The sequence below is a fragment of the Phyllobates terribilis genome, unplaced genomic scaffold (assembly GCF_046119375.1).
Source record: "Phyllobates terribilis strain yellow unplaced genomic scaffold, ASM4611937v1 Scaffold_5__5_contigs__length_657084704, whole genome shotgun sequence".
NCBI lineage: Eukaryota > Metazoa > Chordata > Amphibia > Anura > Dendrobatidae > Phyllobates > Phyllobates terribilis.
The window spans coordinates 381,002,023-381,020,910 of record NW_027362765.1 but is presented as its reverse complement, the minus strand read 5'-3'; the positions used below and the strand labels follow the sequence as shown (position 1 = coordinate 381,020,910).

Here is an 18,888-nt window from a genome sequence, read left to right as displayed (position 1 = left end):
CTCTATTTCAGCTGATGTTATTTGTGGGTTTTTCTTTGCATCCAGAACAATTTTCCTGGCAGTTGTGGCTGAAATTTTTGTTGGTCTACCTGACCGTGGTTTCATTTTTACAGAGCTCCTGATTTTCCATTTGTTAATCACAGTTTGAACGCTGCTGACTGACATTATCAATTTCTTGGATTTCTTTTCGTATCCCTTTCCTGTTTTATACCGTTTAACCACCTTTTCCCGTAGATCTGTTTGACAATTCTTTTGCTTTCCCCATGACTCACAATCTAGAAATGTCAGTGGCTGGATGAAAGATTCAAGAGTCTGTCTGGATCCCAGAAAGTCACTCAGCTTTTATGAGCACACACTGACTACAAGTAAACAGGTCACAGGTGAGGATGTTACCTTTAGTAGCCATTCAAACCCATTTGTGTCAAATTCTGTGCATGTTATCAGGCCAAAATCACCAGGGTATGCGAACTTCTGATCAGGGTCATTTGGATGTTTTTGGTTGTCATTATGATTTAAAAAGAGAAAACACAGTAGTTCGACAAAACATGGCTTCACCCATCCAATAACCATGAGTGGAGAAAAGGTATTTTTGTTATCATTCATATTCTCTGAAACAAGGCCAAGAAAGCAAAAATACTGCCGGGGTATGTAAACTTTTGAGCTCAACTGTAAGTCCATTTAAAGCTGAATAGGTCCCTAAAGAAACAGGTTTTGCAAATTTCTTGAAAAAATGAGAAATTGCTGCTAAAGTTTTAATCCCTCTAACATCCTAATAAAATGAAATAATGTTTGAAAAGTGATGCAGTGTAAAGTGGACATATGGGAAATGTTATGTATTAATTATTTTGTAGAGCATGTCTAACGGGTTTAGGGATATGAAAATCGAAAGTTTGAAAATTTGTACATTTTTCTAAAAAAATTTCACCAAAATTCCAGTATTTTTTCAAATAAATGCAAAACATATCAACCTAAATTTAACATTAACATAAAATACAATTTGTCACAAAAAAACATTCTTAGAATTAGAAGAGTTCCAAAGTTATTACTAGTGTTGAGCGAATTTGTTCGGCATATCAAATTCGTGCTCGTGTTCGGGGCTCCGGCTTGTTCGCACCAAAAAATCGGCTCCGCCCACAAACATCCCTGATTTGCCATGCTGTCATGCAGATAACATCAGGGATGTTTGTGGGCGAAGCCGATTTTTTGGCGCAAACATGCCGGAACCCCGAACACGAATTTGAAATGCCAAACAAATTCGTTAAACAGTAGTTATTACCTCATAAAGTAACACTGGTGAGATTTAAAAAAATTGGCCTGGTCATTAAGATTAAAATTGGCTCCGTCACTAAGGGGTTAAAATTTATAAATAATAAAATAGTTTTATAGCACAGGTTGTTATGAACGTGGCAAATATGTATTTTTTTTTTACATTTATACAATTTTTTTATTATTAAAACTGGGATTTTTTTATATTTTTATATATATATATATATATATATATATATATATAATTTTGTTTTTTTGCCTTTAAAAATATTTGGCATATAACCTACACAAATAATAAAAAATGTTCTTTCATATTTTGCAGCACTTTACATTTTGTACAGACAATGAAAAACATTACAGAATAACAATAATCACATAAATCAACAGATACCAGGAGGAGAGAGGGCCCTGCTCGCAAGCTTACAATCTATGAGGAAATAGGGAGACACGAAAGGTGTATGGCAACAATTGCTTGTATTGCACGATCCAGCCATCAATATATGGTAATAAATAGGGTAATCACTTAATGCTAAATGAACCGGTCACCAACCAATATGTGTACAGTACAGACACAGAGGGCTATCAAGTGCATGGAGGGTGTGAATAGATGAAACAAGGGTCCTGATTTTGAAGAAAATTTTGTATGGGAAAAACAGGGACAGTTAGATAAGTGAGGTGAGGAGATAGGCCAGTCTAAAGTAGTGTGTTTTTAGTTTACGCTTAAAACTGTGAGTATTGGGAACTAATCAAATTTCCTGGGTAGTGCATTCCAAAGAAGTGGCGCAGCACGCGAGAAGTCTTGGAGACAGGAGTAGGAGGTTCGGATTATTGAGGATGTTAGGAGAAAAAAAAGAAAAAGAAATTGTATTTTCTAGATTCAAGCAGTTATATACAGAAAAGTACAGCTCATGTAATAATATATAATTATTACCCCTTATTATACACCAAGGACTACAAGATAAGTTAATTTTTATAAAACATATAGTGGTTATTGATGGTTACATATCCATTTATATTCATAAATTCCTTCTTGACTCTTTACATCTTTATGATTCAAAAAGACATATTCAATTTCTCCAGTATGCTCTGCAAATCTTGTGATTCCGAATCTGGAAAACAAAACATTTTATTTAGAAAATCATCACATCAGCTTTTATCATTTACTACCCAAATGCAAACTCATTGGCATTATTATAAACGGCTGTTAAGGCCTCGCTCACATTTTTGTTGTTTTTATTTGTATACAAGAAATATATTTGATAATTGATATAACCTATTATTTTTAATACAAAATTAAATGTTGTGTTTTCAAATTTTATTATTTATTAATAGTGATGAGCGAGCACTAAATTGCTCGAGTACTCGTTGTTCGAGTCGATCAAATTGGAATACTCGGGTGCTCGGTCCAAGTAACGAGCCCAATGTAAGTCTATGGGAAACTCGAGCATTTTTCAGGCGGCTCTCCCCGGCGGTCTGCTGAGATCCTAAAATTGCCCAAATCGATGGGAACAGTGCTCAAATAGCATGGAAACTGCTTGGGGAAGACTCCTGGAAGCATCTCTGACTCCCAGGTCACTGCTGTCATCAATGTTGTCAGAGTATTACACCACTTTTACGGACTCACAATAAAACATACAAAAACAAAAACGGATTTTCCTGGGAAATATGTTAAGGAACATCCTTTCCAGGGTAATGACTTGTATATAAGGCAAAATAAATAACCAAAAACAAAAATGCTCCTCCACACCTTGGGCTATGTTCACACATAGCGTTTTTGATGCATTTTTGCACTTTTGTATTGCTTTCAACAGTGACAAATGCATTCACTGGGAAATGTCATTTTAAAATTTTACAACCTCATCTGGCCATGTGGTGTGTGACACATCATCAGACACATCCTATGTCATTTATGATGGAGGGACTCTGAAAGTCACAAAACCTATTTTTATAGGGCCATCAGGCGGTCCTTACTATTCTTAAAGGGCCAGCAGTCGTTCTCGCTATTGTTAGAGAGCTATCAGCCGGCTATGCTTTGTTGTTCCCATTATTAACAAGTGGGTCTCCTATACTGTTATTGCCTATGCAGTGACTGCAAGGGCTGCCAAAAATTTTGATGCAACCACATACCCCTTTGAAGAGACACAGAGGAGGGTATCAGTAACAAAAAATGTTCCTATTATAAAGGAGCGGGTCTCCTATAATGGTAATGCCCATGCTGTAACTGTAAGGGCTGTCAAAAATTGAGAAAAACCCCACTAACAATTTAAAAACACTTAGAGCTGGGCCACAGTAATGGCATGTTCCAAGTAGAAAGAAGAGGGTCTGCTATACAGTTGCAGGGTATGCAGTGAGTACAACGGCTGCCAAAATTTCGCAAAAACCCCACTAACAATTTAAAGACACCTAGAGCTGGGCCACAGTATCGGCATGTTCCCATTAGAAAGAAGAGGGTCTGCTATACAGTTGCAGGGTATGCAGTGAGTACAACAGCTGCCAAAAATTTGGAAGAACTCCAATGCCCCTTGCAGAAGACGAAGAGGTCAGAGGGCCTCCTGAAAATAATGCTCCCATTATTAGGAAGTGGGTCTCCCATACTGTTTGCCTATGCAGTGAATGCAACGGCTGGCAAAAATTTGGAGGAACGAAAATGCCCCTTGCAAGAGATGTAGATATGGTGATATGGTAGATATGGTGGTGGAGGATGAGGAGAAGGAGGAGGACAAGCGCAAATAGACAAAATCAGGAAGCGTATACCCATGTCTGGGTGTGAAGACAGAGGTGCATGGGAATAGAATTAGACCTCCCAAAAAAAGACACTGTATTTGAGTTTGTTACGCTGCTATCATCCAGTGGTATTGAGAAGTCTGGCCCAATCCAGCCCTTGTTCATTTTTATAAGAGTCAGCCTGTCAGCATTTTCAGTTGACAGGCGGATACGCCTATTGGTTATAATTCTTCCGGCGGCACTAAAAACCCGCTCTGATAAAACGCTAGCAGCAGGGCAGGCCAGGACCTCCAAGGCTTAGCGAGTCAGTTCATTCCACATGTCCAGCTTGGATACCCAATAATTATAAGGCACAGAGGAATCAAGAAGGATGTTGGTACAGTCGCCAAGGTACTCCCTCGCCATCTTCCAAAACTTTTCCCTACTTGTAAAAGTACCCTGCGCCTCAGGGCCTGTGATATGGGAGGGTCTGGGAAAACTGTTCCAGAACTTGGACAGTGTTCCCTTGCCTCTGCTGGATTTGTGTCTCTCTCGTCTGTACGCCTTGGTTGTCCAATGAACCGTGACATCTCCTGCCAGCGTTTTCAGATGGGAATTTTTTTAATAATTCCGCAACAAGGGCATTCGGGCACTGCCCCATTTTATGAGGCCTGTCCAGCGTGGGAATAAGAGACAGAAAGTTCTCGTACCGTGGGTCTACAAGTGTCACCAACCAGTAATGACTGTCAACCAAAATATGGACAACGCGAGGGTCACGGGAAAGGCAGCATAACATACACTCAGCCATGCGTGCCAGACTGCAAAGAGGCAAGACTTCCGTGTCCTCACCAAGAGGACGACTGACCATGCTCTCCTCCTCATCTTTCTCCTCCTCATCCCTGTCCTTAGGCCATCCACACTGTACAGACGATATGACAGTAATAACAACTATAGCGCAGGAAACTAGCTCCTGTTCTTCCTCCTCCTCCTCTTCCTCATTGTCACCCAATCCACGTTGAGATGAGATGAGGCTGAGCTGTGTGGAATCACCCTGTATGGTTCCTTGCTCCATCTCATCGTACTCTGCCTGCAATGCATCCTCTTTAATTGTGAGCAGAGAGCGTTTCAGAAGACAGAGAAGCGGGATGGTGATGATAATTATGGCATCATCGCAGCTCACCATCTTGGTGGAGTCCTCAAAGTTTTGGAGGATGGTACAGATGTCTGACATCCATGCCCACTCCTGAGGTCTTATGTGTGGAGTCTGACCTAAATACCGACCGCCTTGCTGATGCTGGTAGTCAACAACTGCCCTCTTCTGCTCACAAATCCTTCTCAACATCTTAATTGTAGAGTTCCAACGCATGAGGGCATCTCAGATTAGTCGGTGAGCTGGAAGCTGCAAACGCTGCTGAAGCATAGCAAGGGCGGTGGAAGCTGTAGTTGACTTTCTAAAATGGGCACACATGCGCTGTACTTTGACAAGCAGATCTGGGTAGGTTTTGAGAAACCGCTGAACCACGAGGTTAACCACATGGGCCAGGCATGGTACGTGTGTGAGCTCACCTCGCCTCAGAGCCGCCACCAGGTTCCGGCCATTGTCACACACGACCATGCCTGGCTGTAGGTTCAGCGGTGTCCACAACTTTTCAGCGTTGTGTGGTTTGTAACCTAAGCATATTAGCTTCAGCACAGGCTGTTGCCGCTTGGCCAAGGCGGTGCTGCAGTGCTTCCAGCTTGTGACTGATGTGGTCATTTCGGAGATGGAGGCTGAAGAGGAGGAGGAGGAGGCTTAGGAGGAGGTGGTGCAGGAGCTGTAGAATGTGGGATCAACCCTGATTGACCCAAGGCCCGCAATCCTCAGCGTCGGGACGACGTGTTCCGTCCCAAGGTCCAACTGGGTCCTGGCTTCCACTATGTTAACCCAGTGTGCCATCAGCGAGATGCACTGTCCCTGCCCACAAGCACTTTTCCACGCGTCCATGGTTAGGTGGACTTTTCCAGTAACTGCGTTGTTGAGGGCATGGCTAATTTTGTGGGAAACGTGCTTGTGTAATGTTGGGATGGCACACCGGGAGAAATAGTGGCGGCTGGGGACCGAGTACCGAGGGGCAGCCGCTGCCATCAGGTTGCGGAATGCTTCCATCTCCACAAGCCTAAAAGGCAACATTTCGAGTGCAAGCATTCGCGAAATGGGAGAATTTAATAGTGTGGCCTGTGGGGCGTTGGCTGCGTATCTGCGCTTGCGTTCCAAGGACTGGGGTAGGGACAACTGAACGCTGCGCTGGGACAAGGACGTGCTTGCTGAAGGTGCTAGTTGAGAGTATGCAATGACAGGTGCAGGGCAGGAGGCATCTTGGCATGCACCATGGGCAGGAGATTGGCGGAAGGTGCAGTGGTGTCACCCGCAGACACTTTTGCTGGACCCTGGGTTTCAGCCCACTTAGTCGGGTGCTTTGCTGCCATGTGCCTGCTGGTGGTGGTCAAGCTGGTAGTTTTGCTACCCCTGCTGATGGTGCCTGGCAGGTGGTGCAAATGGCCTTTTTGGGGTTATCTGCATAGTCTTTAAAAAATAACCAGACTCGGGAAGACCTAACAGTTGTACTGGCAACTTCCGTCGTGTTGGCGTTACGAGGAACGCTTTCCCGCCTTGTGTCTGCGGCCACCACACTGCTTCTTCCTGCCTGTCGTGGTGCTATGCCTCCCTCCCCCTGTGTGCTGCTGTCCTCGCTCTCTTTGTCCCCCTGCCAGATTGGGTCAGTTACTATATCATCCACCACCTCGTCTTCCATTTCCGCACCTTGGTCCTCCTCCTGACTTTCTGGCAATTGTGTCTCATCATCATCATCCACCTGCAGTAATTGCACTTTCCCAATGTTGCCTTCGTGTGACCATGGCTGATCCAATATTTGGGCATCGCTACATGCGTTCTCCTCTTGACTCACTTGAAGCTGGTCAGGCAAGAGGCCCGAATCTACAAATGGAAAACTGAACAGCTCTTCGGAGTGTCCAAGTGTGGGATCAGTTGTCTCCGGGCACTCGGCATGGTGGGAGGAAGGAGGTTCAGGGTGAGGAATATGCGGTCCACATTCACGATTACTGACACTTGACCGTGTGGAAGACAGGGTGGTGGTGGTGCCAACAGACAGGGTGCTGGTGGTGGTGTCAAAGTGACTGGAAGCATTATCTGCTATCCAGCCAAAAACCTTTTGACACTGCTCCGGTTCAATAATGTTGTGCTGTGGTCCCCTAGTAATTGGGACAGGAAGGTCGAGCGACAAGACGTGGGTCTTTGTTGTGGCACAATTTCAGCTTGCCTATAGCCACGTCCTCGGCCTCTGCATGCACCATCACGACCACGTCCATTTCCTCGTCTCCTGTCACGTACCTTGCCCATTTTAAATGAACGACAATATTTTCCACGTTCACGAGAAATGACTGATTTTGGAACGTAGTGATATGTGTTACGTTTGACAGAGAACCACGCTTTTAAATAGCAGGCCTGTAATTCCCTGATACTATTCTTCACAGACACCTAGTGTGAATAGCTTGACCAAAACACTGCATCAAAATGAAAATGGAAGAAATGGCTGATTTTGGAACACTCTTATAGGTGATATATCTGACAGAGAACCACGGTTTTAAATAGCAGGCCTGTAATTCTCTGATGCTATTCTTCACAAACACCTAGTAGGAATATCTTGACCGAATCACTGCAACAGAATGTAAAAGGAAGCCAATATTTTAAACGTTCAGTTCAAATTTCTGGATTTTTATCGCTCAAATATGGAACAGATCTGGCTATATTCTGTAGTGCTAGCAAGCAAATGCTGCACTCTGGATTGCTTTTTAAGCAAATAACCAGGATTAAGATAAAAAAAAATTGCCCTGGCCTCTGATATCTGGGGCTACGTCTACAAATATCTGAAACTTTTACAGCAGCAGCAGACAGGACGTTCAATGGACCCGTTTTTACTATATGCACTGCAGTCTTCCACATGCACTGCCTGCCTGCCTAACTCCTGCCTAGCAGCTGGATTAGTCCTCAAAAGGACTGTTAGTTTAGATGGATATATATCTTATGGAATACTTTTACTATCTATAAACAAGCAAATCTCTCCCTCACACAGCAGCAACACTCCCTATTCTGCCTGGTTCCGGGGTAGACTGTGACGAGCAGATCGGCTAGCCAATCACTGTAATGCCCACAACTAACATGGCTACGGCATTACAGTGTGTGGCAAGCAATCCCTGCATGTTTATTGGCTCTCTAAAGAGCGCCAAATATGCAGGGAGGGGATTCGAGTTCCCGTCCGAGCAACCCGGAAATACTCGCCTAGCTCGTCGACCACAGTGATGCTCAGGTGAGTACGGAGCAGTGGCGAGCGTGTTCGCTCATCACTATTTATTAATTTTTCTGCAGCCGCTGGAAGCTTGTGTGTTAGTGTATGAGCATGAAACTTGCACATCGCAAATATAGCAGCCCCTGGGCATAGGAGTCTGTGGTCGGTGTCCATGGGCACTCCAGTTCACAGCTGTGGAAGGAGTCAGGTGTCATATTGGTTTAGTCCAGAGCGATGTTCTGAGCTACACTTTCCCTCTGTCACTGCTCCGTGTTCAACACGAATGAGTGGTGGTCAGCAGCCTGCCTGACATTGTACTACTGACAATTCAGGCTACCGAGCTGTTCTCACTAGTTATAAGTGAGCATGCTTGTTACTCGAGATTTACGAGCATACTCGGGCTTTCACCGAGTATCTTCAGCGTGCTCTGTCTTATGTTTCAGTCACTCCCATGCGCATGATTTGCGAATGTTTGACAGTGTTAATATATGTGAGGAATGCCTGTTTCTTAGGCATTCCTCACATGTATTAAAACTGTCAAACAGTCGCAAATCACGGACACGGGAGTGACTGAAACATAATACAGAGCATGCTCGCTCATCACTAGTTCTCACCTATGGAGAAGTCACTGCTGCAGCGCTGCTCTGACCAGGACTGCATAAGTGACTTCTTCTAGTGGTGAGAACAGCTCGTTAGCCTGACCTCACAGTAGTACAATGGCAGGCTGCTGACCACCACTCATTGCCGCTGCCACCGCACCGTTCAGAGCAGAGCAGTGTAACCATCACGCTGCTGTGCTCTGAGCACTGACTGAGTTCTGCTATGTCAGTATAAGTGTAGTAGAAGCCAAAAAGCCTTCTACTATATATAGATATATACAGTACAGACCAAAAGTTTGGACATACCTTCTCATTTAAAGATTTTCCTGTATTTTCATGACTATAAAAATTGTACGTTCACACTGAAGGCATCAAAACTATGAATTATCACATGTGGAATTATATACTTAACAAAAAAGTGTGAAACAACTGAAAATATGTCTTATATTCTAGGTTCTTCAAAGTAGCCACCTTTTGCTTTGATGACTGCTTTGCACACTCTTGGCATTCTCTTGATGAGCTTCAAGAGGTAGTCACCGGAAATGGTCTTCCAACAATCCTGAAGGAGTTCCCAGAGATGTTTAGCACTTGTTGGCCCTTTTGCCTTCACTCTGCGGTCCAGCTCACCCCAAACCATCTCGATTGGGTTCAGGTCTGGTGACTGTGGAGGCCAGGTCATCTGGCAAAGCACCCCATTACTCTCCTTCTTGGTCAAATAGCCCTTACACAGCCTGGAGGTGTGTTTGGGGTCATTGTCTTGTTGAAAAATAAATGATGGTCCAACTAAACGCAAACCGGATGGAATAGCATGCCGCTGCAAGATGCTGTGGTAGCCATGCTGGTTCAGTATGCCTTCAATTTTGAATAAATCCCCAACAGTGTCACCAGCAAAGCATCCCCACACCATCACACCTCCTCCTCCATGCTTCACGGTGGGAACCAGGCATGTAGAGTCCATCCGTTCACCTTATCTGCGTTGCACAAAGACACGATGGTTGGAACCAAAGATCTCAAATTTGGACTCATCAGACCAAAGCACAGATTTCCACTGGTCTAAGGTTCATTCCTTGTGTTCTTTAGCCCAAACAAGTCTCTTCTGCTTGTTGCCTGTCCTTAGCAGTGGTTTCCTAGCAGCCATTTTACCATGAAGGCCTGCTGCACAAAGTCTCCTCTTAACAGTTGTTGTAGAGATGTGTCTGCTGCTAGAACTCTGTGTGGCATTGATCTGGTCTCTAATCTGAGCTGCTGTTAACCTGCGATTTCTGAGGCTGGTGACTCGGATAAACTTATCCTCAGAAGCAGAGGTGACTCTTGGTCTTCCTTTCCTGGGCCGGTCCTCATGTGAGCCAGTTTCTTTGTAGCGCTTGATGGTTTTTGCAACTGCACTTCGGGACACTTTCAAAGTTTGCTCAATTTTTCGGACTGACTGACCTTCATTTCTTAAAGTAATGATGGCCACTCGTTTTTCTTACTTAGCTGCTTTTTTCTTGCCATAATACAAATTCTAACAGTCTATTCAGTAGGACTATCAGCTGTGTATTCACCAGACTTCGCACAACACAACCGATGGTCCCAACCCCATTTATAAGGCAAGAAATCCCACTTATTAAACCTGACAGGGCACACCTGTGAAGTGAAAACCATTTCTGGTGACTACCTTTTTAAGCTCATCAAGAGAATGCCAAGAGTGTGCAAAGCAGTCATCAAAGCAAAAGGTGGCTACTTTGAAGAACCTAGAATATAAGACATATTTTCAGTTGTTTCACGCTTTTTTGTTAAGTACAGTCATGGCCAAAAGTTTTGAGAATGACACCGAAATTATATTTTCACATGATCTGCTGGCCTCTGGATTTTATTAGTGTTTGTCTGATGTTTATATCACATACAGAAATATAATTGCAATCATATTATGAGTACCAATAGGTTATATTGACAGTTAGAATGAGTTAATGCAGCAAGTCAATATTTGTAGTGTGGCCCCTTCTTCTTCAAGACCTCTGTAATTCTCCCTGGCATGCTCTCAATCAACTTTTGGACCAAATCCTGACTGATAGCAGTCCATTCTTGCATAATCAATGCTTGCATTTTGCCAGAATTTGTTGGTTTTTGTCCACCCGTCTCTTGATGATTGACCACAAGTTCTCAATGGGATTAAGATCTGGGGAGTTTCCAGGCCATGGACCCAAAATCTCTATGCTTTGTTCCATGAGCCATTTAGTTATCACCTTTGCTTTACGGCAAGGTGCTCCATCATGCTGGAACAGGCATTGTTGGGCGCCAAACTGCTCTTGGACGGTTGGGAGAAGTTGCTCTTGGAGGACATTCTGGTACCATTCTTTATTCATGGCTGTGTTTTTAGGCAAGACTGTGAGTGAGCCGATTCCCTTGGCTGAGAAGCAACCCCACACATGAATGGTTTCAGGATGCTTTACAGTTGGCATGAGACAAGACTGGTGGTAGCGCTCACCTCTTCTTCTCCGAATAAGCTGTTTTCCAGATGTCCAAAACAATCGAAAAGGGGATGCATCAGAGAAAATGACTTTGCCCCAGTCCTCAGCAGTCCACTCCCTGTACCTTTTGCAGAATATCAGTCGGTCCCTGATGTTTTTTCTGGAGAGAAGTGGCTTCTTTGCTGCCCTCCTTGAAACCAGCCCTTGCTCAAAGAGTCTCCGCCTCACAGTGCGTGCAGAAGCACTCACACCAGCCTGCTGCCATTCCTGAGCAAGCTCGGCACTGCTGGTAGTCCGATCCCGCAGCTGAAACAGTTTTAAGATACGGTCCTGGCGCTTGCTGGTCTTTCTTGGGTGCCCTGGAGCCTTTTTGACAACAATTGAAGCTCTCTCCTTGAAGTTCTTGATGATGCGATAGATTGTTGACTGAGGTGCAATCTTTGTAGCTGCGATACTCTTCCCTGTTAGGCCATTTTTGTGCAGTGCAATGATGGCTGCACGTGTTTCTTTAGAGATAACCATGATTAACTGAAGAGAAACAATGATACCAAGAACCAGCCTCCTTTTAAAGTGTCCAGTGATGTTGACTCGCCCCCCTGGGCCATGGGGCACTCGGATCCGGGCAGTAGGGGAACGATGGGAGTAGTAGTGGCAACCCGGTTCCGTGGCTCAGGGTGGTCAGGCCAGTGGTAGTCCGTTATGTGCTGATGATTATGTCCGACTACGCCACCCGTGGATTGCGGTTATTAGGAACCGCCGCTGCATGCAGACCGCTGGGGCTGATGAGGTGTGCAGCTAGGGTAGTGTGACTCCCCACGGGAAGAGTGCGGCCCCAGGGCAGTATAATGGATGTTGCGAGTGATGGTAGTGAGAGTCCCAATGCTGATAGTGCTGGAGGAGCAAGGAGCACGCAGACAACAGGTTGCAGTCCAGGGTCTTTACTAGAACAGGTAAACTGACCCACAAACAGTCCCGGCTAGGAGGGGACCTGGATGTCTGAGAGCAACGGGGAAATTGGCCCTGGTCAGGGTGAGGGTGTAGGCCTACCGTGCTTTCTGTGCTCCTTCTGGCTAACTCCTCCTTATAGGGTAACAGCCCACGTTTCCGAGCTCTCAGTGTATTCTCGCCTGTATGGCCTGCGACGTGGGTTCCTTTCTGCTCCCAGCCTTGTACGGCTTTGCTGGTCCCTTCTGTTGTGGCAGGGCCTCCAGGCTTCTTAGGCCAAGGAATATACAGTCCCCTGCGGACTGGTTATCTGCTGGGGGATGTGGAATCCTCCCAGCCTCAGACACCAAAGTCTGGTAAATTAAGTCCGTTATCTGCCAAGACAGGCTCACTTCGCATCTTGTCTCTGGCTTGTGGCTCTCCTCCTGCCACACTTCCTCTTAGGTGCAATACAACTGTCCCTCTCTGCTCTGGGACCTGAATCCTGAGACAGGTCGTCCATCTCTCTCTAACCCTGCCCCCAGCACCAGCTTTTATAGGGGCAGCCTGCTCCCCCTACTGGCCTGAGACAGGAGGCATTACATGCTAATGTTCCCCTGACTAGAGAACCTCCCCCTTGCTCTCAGACACAGCTTTATTACATTTTGTGGCATCCAGGCCAGGGTGACACATTCCCCCCTAGTGAAATTTAGTACTCCGGGACTAAACAGCAAACAAAGACAATATACATGACTATCTAACATTAACAGGAAAGTGACGCACAGATTGAGTTCTTAAGGTCACAGTGTGGTCTGTGACCGGGTGTCCATATCACCAACACAACGGGGAGCCTTAACCAGGTGGGGGTCTGTCCTACCCCAAGTCCTTTACAGTCTTAGTTCATTCTTGGGTTAGGCTCCGAACGCAGTCCATACAAGGTCCCGGTTATTAAAAGTCCATAACCTTTGAGTCCTTACGGTAGCTGCAAGAAACTGAAACATAGAATTACCAAACATGCGTGTAACTTGGCAAACATTTCAACATTTGGCAACAGGGTTATTTACAATTTTAGTACACTCTATATTTTCCAGCGAGCGGGTATCTGTCCCTTTGTGCTCCTGGTTGACCTCCTTAACCCACTGTTTGGTGGTGGACCAACCTGGCTTTCCCCACTAGTGTTAGGGGTACAGCTACCAGCTGGGTGTACAGGTAGGGCAGGCAGCTGACTGCGGGTCCTTTGGCTTACCGCAGGCATGGCAGGCTCACTGTCAGCAGAGGGTTGACTCTCCTGGGCTGCTGGTACAGGCTCTTCTGCCTCTGGAACTGCTTGCTCCTCTTCACATTCCGGCTCTGGTGTTGGTTGTTGCTGTGCCGGTTGCAGGAAATGCAGGACGGGTACAACTAGGGCATCATTTATGCGAGTCCAGGACTGAGGGAACTCTCCGAGAACGGTGCTGATCATTTCTTCCTTGTCCTCTGCGGGTTCAAGGTCACTCTGATCCTCTTCTGCACTACGGAGTTGCTCGGGGCACCTTTTGAGGTGGTCTCTGGAGACGGTACTAGTGGTTTCTCCTACGTCCTTGGTGATCACGCACACCTTCGGGTTGTCGTGATCAGACTGCAGTACGGTGTAGGGTTCCCTTTCCCACTGGTCGTCCAACTTGTGAAGCCTTCTCTTTCGCTTTAGGACTTGCTCACCAGGTTCTAGGGGACCAGCAGGGGCGTGTTGGTTGAAGAGTTTTTCTTGCCTCTCTCTCACCTGGGCCAGGCTCTTCTCCACACTCTCCTGTACCTTCTTGTACTGCAGTTGCCTTTCCGTATCCCAGTCTGCATCTGGGGAGGTGTCCTCAGGTGTTAGGACTCCCATCTCCAGGTCTACGGGCAGCTTACCTGGTCTGGCTCGCATCAGGTAAGCCGGGGTGCAGTTTGTAGCATTCACCGGGATATGATTGTATAAGTCTATCAGATCCGGCTGTTTTTCTGGCCACAGGCTGCGTTCCTCCAGGGGCAATGTCTTCAGGAGATCAATGACTATATTGTTCATTTTCTCACACATCCCGTTGGTTTGTGGGTGGTAAGGCGTTGTCCGAATCTTCTTACAGCCATAGAGGTTGCAGAACTCTTGGAAGATTTCAGCCTCGAACGCTGGACCCTGGTCTGTCAGGACCTGTTCCGGATACCCGTGTGGATGGCAGAAGTATTGTTGGAAGATGCTGGCCGCTGTTTGGGCTGTCAAGTCTTTTACCGGGACCACCACTAGAAAACGGGAATAGTGGTCCACGATTGTCAGGGCATAGATGTATCCTGACCGGCTGGGAGCCAATTTGACATGGTCCAGAGCTACCAGCTCAAGAGGCTGCGTGGTGACGATGGGCCTCAAGGGTGTCTTCTGGCTGGCACGGTCCTTCTTCCTTAGGTGACAAGGGCCACAGTCTCTGCACCATTTTTCTACAGCTCCTCTCATGCAGACCCAAAAGAACCTTCCTCTTAGCAGGAACTCCAGTTTCTTCCAACCGAAGTGCCCCGCTCTGTCATGGTAAGCCCCCAGGACCATAGCTGCATCCCGCCTTGGGACCACGACTTGCCAGGTCAGCTCGTGCGTCCGGTGGTTGACAATCCTTCTGCACAACTTGCCTTCGTAGAGGAACAGCTTGCTCTTCTCCTTCCATAGCTGCTTGTCTTCCTCTGGGGCATCCGGATCCATGCGGGCGTCTTCCTGGGTCAGCAGATCTTTCACCAGGCAGATGGCAGGGTCACTATCTTGGGTCTCGGCCCAGCTGTGGTGAGGTAGGGGATTGATCATCACGGTTGTTAGATCCTCCTCCTTCACGCAGTGGGAGTATTGAGCAGCTCCATACCGGTGAAACGCAGGGAGTTCTACCTCCTCCAGCTCTTCTGGGTCTTCGTCACCTTCAGGTAAGTGAGGCATTCTTGATAGGGCGTCCGCGTTGGCATTGGTTTTGCCTGCCTGGTACTTGATCACGAAGTCATAGTTGGAGAGACGGGCCATCCACCGCTGTTCTAGGGCACCCAGTCTTGCATTGTCCAGGTGTGTCAACGGGTTGTTGTCCGTGTACACGGTGAACTTTGCGGAGGCCAGGTAATGCTTGAAGCGTTCTGTCACGGCCCACACCACCGCCAAGAATTCTAGCTTGAAGGAGCTGTAATTCTCCGGGTTCCTCTCGGTGGGCCTCAGCTTCCGGCTGGCGTACGCGATCACCCTTTCTCTGCCCTGTTGGTTTTGGGACAGTACTGCTCCCAGTCCCACATTACTGGCGTCCGTGTGGAGAATAAAAGGCTGACCATAATCAGGGTAGGCCAGGATCTCATCCCCCGTGAGGGCCATTTTCAACTGGCGGAAGGACTCCTCTTCCGGTTTATCCCACTTGAAGGGCGGCTTTTGGCTTCTGGACTTAGACTGTCCGATTAGGAGGTCCTGCATAGGAGCTGCCATCCTAGTGAACCCGGGGATGAACCTTCGGTAGTAGCCTACCAATCCGAGAAACTGTCTCACCTCTTTGATGTTCGAGGGGCTTGGCCAGCTCTTGATTGCCGTGACCTTGTCAGGGTCGGGGGCCACTCCTTCCGCGCTTACCACGTGCCCTAGGTACTGGACCTTTGGTTTCAGCAGGTGACACTTCGATGGTTTCACCTTCAGGCCATAGCCTGCCAGGGCTTCGAACACCTCGGCCAGGTGCTTCAGATGGTCCTCGTAGGTTTTCGAATAGACGATCACGTCGTCCAGGTAAAGGAGGACCGTCTCGAAGTTTCGGTGCCCTAGACAGCATTCCATCAGCCTCTGGAAGGTCCCTGGTGCGTTGCAGAGCCCGAAGGGCATACAGTTGAACTCACTCAGTCCCATCGGGGTGGTGAAGGCGGTCTTCTCCTTGTCAGCCTCTGCCACAGGAACCTGCCAGTACCCGCTAGTAAGGTCCAAAGTAGAAAAGAAGTTAGCTGATTTTAGTGCGGCTAAAGACTCCTCTATTCTAGGCAGCGGATATGCGTCTTTGTGGGTGACATGGTTGATTTGTCTATAGTCCACGCACATTCTCATGGTGCCGTCCTTCTTTTTCACCAGAACCAAGGGGGCTGCCCAGGGGCTACAGCTATCTCTAATGACCCCAGCTTCTTTCATTTCTCTTAGCATGCCCTTTGCGTTCTGATAATGTGCAGGGGGTACAGGTCTGTGTCTTTCTTTTATCGGTGGGTGGCTCCCTGTGGGGATGTGGTGTTCTATCCCCTTTACTCTGCCGAAGTCTAGCGGGTGCTTACTAAAGACTCTCTCGTACTCCTGTACCACCCGGTAGACTCCTTGTTTTTGGTGCATGGGAGTGGAGTCAGCACCCACATGGAGTTTCTGGCACCAGTCCTCCTTTTGTTTCTGGGAGCCATTACCCTCCGCCTGAGGAGATGGAGGCAAGAGTTCCACGGCCCTGATAGCTTTGTGTTCGACAACAAACAGTTTGGCAAGTGTAACGTACCTGGGTAAGTGTACCTCTCTCTCCCCAATGTTGAGAATGCGAACGGGCACCCTCCCATGACGGACATCAACCACACCCCTGGCTGTCAAAATGGTGGGCCTGCTGTCTGAGTACACGGGTTCTACCATGGCTTGGTAGTCTCTACCTCTCAACCCGATTGCAGTCCGACACCAGATCATCATTTCACTTTTGGGAGGCATGGAAATGGGGAATGGGTCACTCAGTCTTACGCTACCGATCTCACCACCAGACAGTTCTACCTGCTGCCGTCTCATCAGGGCTTTTATCTCCTTGTTGAGGACTCTCTGTTGGCTGGAACTAGCATTCACTGCCACCTGTTGTAGAATTACAATTACCTCTGAAAGACAATTTTCAATTACATTAGTACCCACAGTTATTTTAGGGTGACTTTCACGACGGTCAATGTCCACAATAATTACTCCCTGTGCCGGCAGTTCAACTTTACCAATTTTAATGGTCATCTCCTTGAACCCCATCTGCGACACGGGTAAGCCATTACTGGCGATGATGCTCAAGTTACTGTCTGGATACCGTGTGATATCAGCATCAGTCCAATACTGCTTAAAAAGTACATAAGGGATAGTGGTTACTTGCGACCCAGTATCCAGCAAGGCGCTCATGGGGATACCGTCCAGCACCACGGGTAAAATCGGGCGCCCCCCAATGTACTTATTACGCCAATTGTAAGGGCCTGGTGATCTTATGTCTGGGGGTTGGCCCTCTGCCCCAGGTTGGACACGTTTAAATTACAGTACCTGGAAATGTGTCCGGGCTGGTTGCATTGACGGCAAATGGGCTGTTCATCCTCTGCGTAGCGGTCTGTGGGCCTCCCTCGGAATGACGGGATCCTCCTCTGTCGACACCACGGGACATCCTCCGGACTTGAAGCCAGCTCGATGGGTCTTGACGGGTCCACTTGCAACGCCTGGACGGTCCTGGTCAACGCCGCGACGCTCCTGGTCAGCTCCTGGACTTGGTGGTGCAGGTCTTTCGACGGGGCTTGGTTCAGGGCCTGTGCATCAGCCCCCACGGGGTCCATAGAGGAGGGCGCCGCCTCCTCGTGGTAGGTGAGAGCAGGGCGCCGGGGGTTTATAGCGCCACTGGTTGCGGGTTCACGGAGCACCCTTATGGCCCTGTCCTTAAATTGGGCAAAGGTCAGATCAGGGTTCTGAAAGAACATGAGGCGCAGTTGGGCCCTGTGGGCGCTAGACAGCAGACCTTCTATGAATTGCTCTGTCAGTAGTTTATCCGTTTCCTGCACGCTGCCAGGGTCAGTTTGTTGGATGGCCCTCAGGGCTTCCTGCAAATTTAGGGCATAGTCTCTGATGCTGTCCTGTGCCCGCTGCTTACATCCATAGAACCTCATTTTAATCTCAGCCGAGGTACGTGTGTCAAAGGTACCCCGCAGCAGGGCCAGAATACCCTTCACAGTCCTTCTCTCCTCAGTGGGCCATGATTTTACCTCCCTTTGGGCTGCGCCAGTTAACTGCCCTGTTAGTATGCTGACCTTCTGTTCCTCTGTCAGGGGGTAGACTTGGAACAAACTGTACAGCCTTTCCTTAAAGTCAGTTAGGGCATGGGGCTCCCCTGAGTACTTGGGCAGCCAGGCCGGTCCAGGGATGTAGGGCAGGGAAAAGGGCATCACCGCTGCTGCAGCTGCGTTGGTGGTAGTGGGCGCCTCTGTGTCCGACATCTTCCTCCCCCCTAGTTAAGCGTGGCCTACCTTCCGACGATCCTCTTCTGTAGGCCGCGGCTCCGCTGCTGCTGCTCTGGACGAGGACCTTGCGTCGCGTCCTGATGATGTCAGCGTCGCTCTCTCTCCCTTCCAGGACCTTGCGCAGCGTCGGTGCGTGGGGCGGAGCTTCGGATCTCGTGCGGTTTGGACGTCCACGCCCCTCTTCTTCCCGCGCGGCGTCCTGAAGATGGCGTCTGATGGCGGGAAAGCGGCTGAAGATGGCGGGAACCGATGGAAGATGGCGGGAGACGGCTGGAAATGGCGGGAAACGGCTCCGGATGACGGGAAACCTCTTTTCAGGTAAGTGCAAAGTCTTTTCTAGGCACGCAATACCCGTTTGTGGCGGGCTGGTTGCAATCCTGCCGA

At 47.8% G+C, this 18,888-nt stretch overlaps 1 protein-coding gene across 1 annotated transcript in view; it reads right to left on the bottom strand.

The window, feature by feature from the left end:
* Positions 1–1,229: 1,229 nt before the first annotated feature.
* LOC141273286 (C-type lectin domain family 2 member D-like) overlaps positions 1,230–18,888 on the bottom strand; it is a 166,183-nt gene continuing 148,524 nt past the window's right edge. The window contains exon 6 of the mRNA XM_073684910.1: positions 1,230–2,375. Coding sequence (XP_073541011.1) covers positions 2,255–2,375 — 121 coding nt within the window. The 3' untranslated portion in view covers positions 1,230–2,254. The remainder of the gene's footprint in view (positions 2,376–18,888) is intronic.